Raw genomic sequence first — 6474 nt, forward strand, 5'->3', positions numbered from 1 at the left:
GTTGTCAGTTTTTGTTGATGGTTCATTTCATCATTATTGAAAGATCATTGATCTTTTTTACAGTGAGAAATGTTTATTGATTTCCTTTCATGCCCTGACCTATCCGTATAATAAAGAGATACACCATCAAGGTCCTAGCTTCAACAGGTAAAGTTGTTAGCTCCCTCTTATCACCAAGCACTGGGCTTTGCTTCCTGTCATTTTGACTCCTTGAATTAAAAAACAGCCACTTTCGCTCTTCCGGGGACGGTGCTTAGAGGCACTCAGGATGGTCCAGCGTTTGACATACCGTCGTAGGCTCTCCTACAACACAGCCTCCAACAAAACTAGGCTGTCTCGAACCCCTGGCAACAGGATTGTTTACCTTTACACCAAGAAGGTTGGAAAAGCACCTAAATCAGCATGCGGTGTGTGTCCAGGCCGACTCCGAGGGGTTCGTGCTGTGAGACCGAAAGTCCTCATGCGATTCCGGGCCTATGGTGGCTCCATGTGTGCCAAGTGTGTTCGTGACAGGATCAAGCGGGCTTTCCTTATTGAGGAGCAGAAAATTGTTGTGAAAGTGTTGAAGGCACAAGCGCAGAGTCAGAAAGCGAAATAAACGTGCGGCTTTTTTAATAAAGGTCAAGGCTTGGTCAAAAAAAAAAAAACAGCCACTTTCAAGTTCAAACCGTTTGATGATGTATTAAGGATGAATGCCAGCTTCTGGGTTGTACAGAGTTCTTTCGATTGGCAAATTTTGACAGCGTCTGACATGAGATAGTCTCAGTTTCCTTATGGCTTGTTGATATACAAACTTTATGTTCAAGACTTCATCTATGATTTTCAGGATATTTCCAAAAAGCAGTTGTTGCAAGAAACTGAACACCTGTAGTATGAACCAGTATAGGTGGTCCTGATGCTGCCCACAAATTCAATCAATTAGCAGGTATTGCATGCATTTGCTTAGGGTTTTTTGTCCTTACTAGGTCTGAATATTCTCACATATCAACTTATTTTTCATTGTAATGTCTGACTTTAAAAAATACATTCCCTAAGAGTGTTAAAATGCATATTATAGTAGCTGACTCAATATCAAAACAAAAAATTTTCCCCGTTCTTGATGACTTATAAAATGCATTGTTAGACATAAAATAGGACAAGATGGAAATATTATTTGGAAATATGATTACTTATTGAAAGTTCATATATTTTTTTCCTTTGTTCTATTTCAAAATTTCATTTAATTAGGGGCTGAGACTGAATTGATTGAGCTGTATCTTCAGCCTTTGAATGTTCAGGTACTTTCTAAGGTTTGTGTTAATTTTATATTTTATGAGACACAAAGGAAAGTTATTTATTCAATTATTCAGTTGAGTGTGCTATCTCTGTAAAGCCCTTCATAAATATAAAGTAGTTGCCCTTCCAGCAAAAGATAAAAGCAAAAAAAATCTTGTTATTTAGCAGATTTTTTTTCATTTTCTCTTTTTTTATGGCCTGTTGCTATGGAAACAACACTATTCTGTCTGTAGACAAATCACATTATTCATCAACAGTATTCTGCATGGGAAATTTACCGCAGCCAAAGAAGGCAAGCAAAAGAACTGCCCATGAATAGGTTCAGCACTTCAAAGAGTGAGACAGCTCCCAAGAGGTTCTACTATCTGTGTTGGCAATACCAAAACACAAAGAGGAATTTGTTCTCACAACTGAACACACTGGCACTGAGCTGTACTTTTAAGGGTTAAGAAGTGGGGCTGCCATTGCAGAATTCAGAACTTGTCTGAATTAATAAACACAGTCTCCTCCCACCAATATTTCATAGTTATGTTGTACAGTTCGTTGTTATTCTTTCAGAATGCTTTTGGTTTTCCTTCCGTTGTTAGAAAATCCATTGCTTGTTTTAGAATGATGCAGTATAAAAGGCAATTGTGTACAGAGACAGATAGATGATGGATCATGAGTTAGGTGGCTGATTATTCATTTATTTGATGCTATAGTTATAATTCACAGATAACCTACACTCACTGGAACTTTAAACATTTTACTATATTCCTTGAATTTCTAATGTTTCTTCAAAGACAGATGCTCTTGGATCCACTTGACCCATATAGACAAGAAGTCAAAAGATATTAATACTATGTCTTTCACTTTAAGTTACTAAATGGATCATAACACAACAAATGAACATGGACACTCATTAAGTATCCCAACTTTCAATCAACAGTTAATCAGATTTCAAATCAGACTAATTTTTTCTTGTCCTCATTTAAATCTGACAAAGTACATTACAGCTTTGTGTTGTGTGTTCCTCCTGAGACAGGGTCTCATGTGGTCCAGATTGACCTCCAACTCAATATAGTGAAAGTCGAACTTGAACTTCTGGTCCTCCAGCTGATTTCCAAGATGCTGAGTGCTGTGATTAGAGCCTTCCATCATCATGCCAGGTTTTATGTGGCACTTGAAACCCAATTCAGAGTTTTATAAATATACTAGTGAAGTACTATCAACTGAGGATGATTCCAGCCTATTGTGTCTTCTTTAGCTACCTTTTAGCTTTGATGTTTCTTTTCCAGGAAGCTAGAAATACTTTTGTGTGTGGTGCTATCAATTAAACCACAGACTTTGTTAATGGCAGCTATATGCCCTAGCATCAACTATACTCCCAGTGTTTAAGAGGACTGTTAGTTATGACCCTTGTTGCTTTGAAGAAATGCAAAAAAAAAATAGCCACAGAAAAGAAAGATTTGCTTTAGTTTGTGATATCAGAGCATTTCATCTATGGTTGTTAATTATCAGGTACTTGAATGGTCAAGGAAGAGAAAGTAGCAGAATAGCCTGCTCAAATCATCATAACCAGGAGCATAGAGAGTACCAGGAGGCGATGTAGGGAAAGATACATCTTGAACAATCAATCACCTTGAGAGTCTTTCTTCCTCCAATCAGGTCCCATTTCCAAAAACGTCCACAACCACCCAAAATAATGTCCCATCTGAAGAACCAAAACATAAATTTATGGCAGGTATATCATGTTCATATTATAAGAAAAGATCTACAACCATTAAAGGTCAACAATATAGAGTAGAATCAAACTTTTGCTGCTTATGTGACCTCATGATATTTACTTAAGTACTTTTCTGTTTTCTAGCTTTTAAAATTGATACAATGAAAATAGTACAAAGGATTCTAGAAAGAATCAAAGGGTTTATTGTGCAGTACCAAGCAGGTCTCAACAATGACAATTACTAAAATATGTTTATTCATTTATGTTAAAATGAAATGCTAATTTTAACTATATAATTATTATTATTTTTCCTTTGTTTAAAAGCATATCTACACTTTGAAAGTGTGGTCCCCAAACAAAAATGGCAGAGCAGCTAAAAAACAATCGAAAATCACATTGCTGGGGTTGGAATGGCACCTCAATTACTAAAGCTTTTGTTGTGGAAAGATAAGGATCTGAGTTCAACCACTAACCCCCACATAAATGGCAGCCATGGTAACACATGGCTGTGACTCAGTCACAGGGAGGCAGATAAGAGGATCCCTCCTAAGGGCTGTCTAGCCAAATAAGTGGAATAAGCACAGATGTAGTTTCAGTGAGAAACCTTGTCTCAAAAAATAAAGTGGAAATATTAAGATAAAACCATGGTCAACTTCTGCAATCTCTAGTATTCATACATGCGTCCACATACGTACACACATGAATATGCATACATGCAAACACACACACACACACTCACACACACTCACACACACTGGTGGAGTAAATAGAATATTGCAAGTCCTTATTTCCAGGCTTGCTAGCATATTAAACAGGAAACCCTGAACATGACTCCCCCAGATATCTGTAATTTAAAATGACGTCCAAGTCCAATGCACAACAATGTTTGGGAAACAGTGTGGGAAAGTAAAATCAAACATTTGTCCTACTTTTACCCAAGGCTAGTTCTGCCTGAGATGATTTTGGAATCTCTCCACAATGCCATGATTTTCCTAGAGTCAGTTTGCATAGCTTCAAATGGATATTGCAATCAGGCTGTTGCTTTGAGCCCACGTAATCACTAAGGCTCTTGATTAATAGCTAATCATTTCATCTTGACTTCATTTGAGATGATCAATTATTTTATAATGATTTCCTCTTTCTCTGGAATGAGATGCAACACTGTCATTATCACAGCCATTATAAAACACAGCTGGAATTTCTCCAGAGTTGAAGTGCAAAGAACCTTAGGGGTGCCCTTAAAAGCAAGCTAGCCTCAATTTCAGCATTTAAAAAAAGATGCAGTGGTGAATGACTGTTTTTCTATCCCACCTCTCATTGCTTAGTAAGATTCACAGTGGGAAATGATATGCACGGAACTTTTAGGTAAAGTCAGCTTCCATTTGAACCTAAGGGAGACATTTGCCTGTCTCAAGAGTGAGATTTAAGCCATTTCATAAGGAACTATTGAATTAAATTCATTTTTATCCATGTTGATTTTGTAGATGAAAAGGCTTAGACAATTTAAATGTTTCATCTGTCTTTAATTCTAAAGTTATTTTAACCTCCATGTGTCTCTTAAACTGTACAGCTAAGGAGTTATTTCCATTGATTGCATAAATTTCTTCAGACTAAAGAATGATGCAGTAAACACTCTGAAAACAATATTAAAATTAGGCAATGGAATACTTAAGTCATTTATATGCTTTTTGAGGTGCACTCAGCTATTACTAGCTGAAATCTTTGCTTAAATTTTTAAGTAAAGCTTTTGACATTTACAGAGAACTCTTTAGATTTCCAGAACTGGGGAATGTAGTTCAGTGGTAGAGAATATATTTTGGAGATCCTCAGCTCAGCCATAGCCCTGCTCCCTTTTCCAACTAAGTTAGAGAGTTGATAGCATTTCCTGGAACTTCTGGCCTTTGTAGTGATATGCAAGCTCCATATTTGAGCAGGTAGAGAAAAATAATCCAACTAGGTGACAGGCATTACTGTGTCTTCCTAATTCACCCTTCATATCTGATTTAAGAAAGGTAAATAATACTACTTGTGTAGGGACTTCAAAACTAATCAAATATAATAATACCCAATGTTATAGTCCCTGTTATGGGCTTGTTTAGCACCGTGAACAGATTTATCTAGCTAATTTGTAAGGGATTAATACATTGCTGAGCCGAATTCCTTCATAGTGACAAAACAAGAAATGTTTCCTAGCAACATTAAATTACGGACACAAAGATTCAATTTTCAGCATTTTGTACAAAAGGCAAGAAGCTTATTTTGCAGAAGAGTCGAATAGGAGGTTTGGGGTAAATGTGGGACCCCCAAGACTAAAAGCTACATCTGTGTCCAGCATGCTGCCCGTGATTGGAAAGTCAGAACTGAGCCTTTCTTTGCCGAAAAAAAAAAAATCTAGAGTCCCAAATACAAGGAACCCCCAAACAACTTTCAGATTATTTTGACTATGACTATGATTAGAGATGTTGGTAAACTGTTATCCCAGTTAAATACAGAGGATTGTCGACAGACACAGGAGTAAAGTATTACCCCAATTAAATGCAGAGGAATGTTGACAGACACAGGGGTAAAGTGTTACCCCAGTTGAATGCAGAGGAATGTCGACAGACACAGGGGTTAGGGTTGTCTTTACTTCTTTCAGATCCCTGAATTTTCTTATAATTTTAAGACCTATTGAATGAGATGAAGTAATCTCAGAGCTAGTTTTTACCTGAGCTTAAAAAAGAGCTAGTCATTGGTGATGAATGACAGAGGCAAGGTCAACAAAGGAAAATAAAATAGTCCCCTCCACAGATATTTCTGTAATTCACAGAAAAGGGGTACGGGCATTCATTTATTTTTGAGTCAGAATAACAGCTATTCATAAACTAAGAAATGAAGAAATGAAGGCGTTCACTTAAAGTCAGTGCTGGTAAAGTGGAGAATGTAAATCCTAAACTGAGTCCTGTCTATGGTGAATGGCATGTCAATGAATTGGAACAGCTGTTAACAACCTCCGGGCTCACAGGATGACCTCTGGCAAAATGTGGTTTCTTCAAAATGATCAAACTTCCCCGAGGACACAACAACGAACGCGTGTCATAGCTATGATAAACAATAACTTAGACGACTCATTATATGCCAGTCCCAAAGAAGCTGCTGTGGAAAAGTGAACGCATTCCATCTCACTCAGATTTCTCATAGTCCTCCAAATTTAAAAGATACCCACAAAACTGCTTATATCTTTATGACGCTTAGGTACTGACAATATAAAATAGAATAGCGTTTATCTAAAGAAGACATTTAGATTTTTTTATTTAAATAATTTAGTAAATGTAGCCTTAGTGTCTTCTCTTTTCCCATAGAAATTAAAAAAAATAATGAAATTAGGAAAAATTGTGGCTTAAGCCAGATGAAATAAAGAAAACTATGTAGAATTAGATAATAAGAAAAATAACTTTTCGTGGTGGAGCAGAAACTAGCAGATTTTAACTGACGCTATAGCAAAGGCAGTGGAA

General features: G+C 36.8%; 1 protein-coding gene across 1 annotated transcript; it reads left to right on the forward strand.

The window, feature by feature from the left end:
- Window positions 1–232: 232 nt before the first annotated feature.
- Window positions 233–619, forward strand: LOC121450562 (60S ribosomal protein L34-like). Its single transcript, XM_041655630.1, has one exon. The coding sequence runs from the start codon at window positions 269–271 to the stop codon at window positions 596–598; it is 330 nt and encodes a 109-aa protein (XP_041511564.1). The 5' UTR covers window positions 233–268; the 3' UTR covers window positions 599–619.
- The last annotated feature ends 5855 nt before the right edge of the window (window positions 620–6474 follow it).

Source organism: Microtus oregoni, unplaced genomic scaffold, assembly GCF_018167655.1.
Source record: "Microtus oregoni isolate MIOR12 unplaced genomic scaffold, Mior012 000000F_ref0000247, whole genome shotgun sequence".
NCBI classification, from domain to species: Eukaryota; Metazoa; Chordata; class Mammalia; order Rodentia; family Cricetidae; genus Microtus; species Microtus oregoni.

What these genes read in the sequence shown, in the direction of transcription:
- LOC121450562 (XM_041655630.1), top strand. Translation starts at nt 269, where the DNA reads ATGGTCCAGCGTTTGACATACCGTCGTAGGCTCTCCTACAACACAGCC.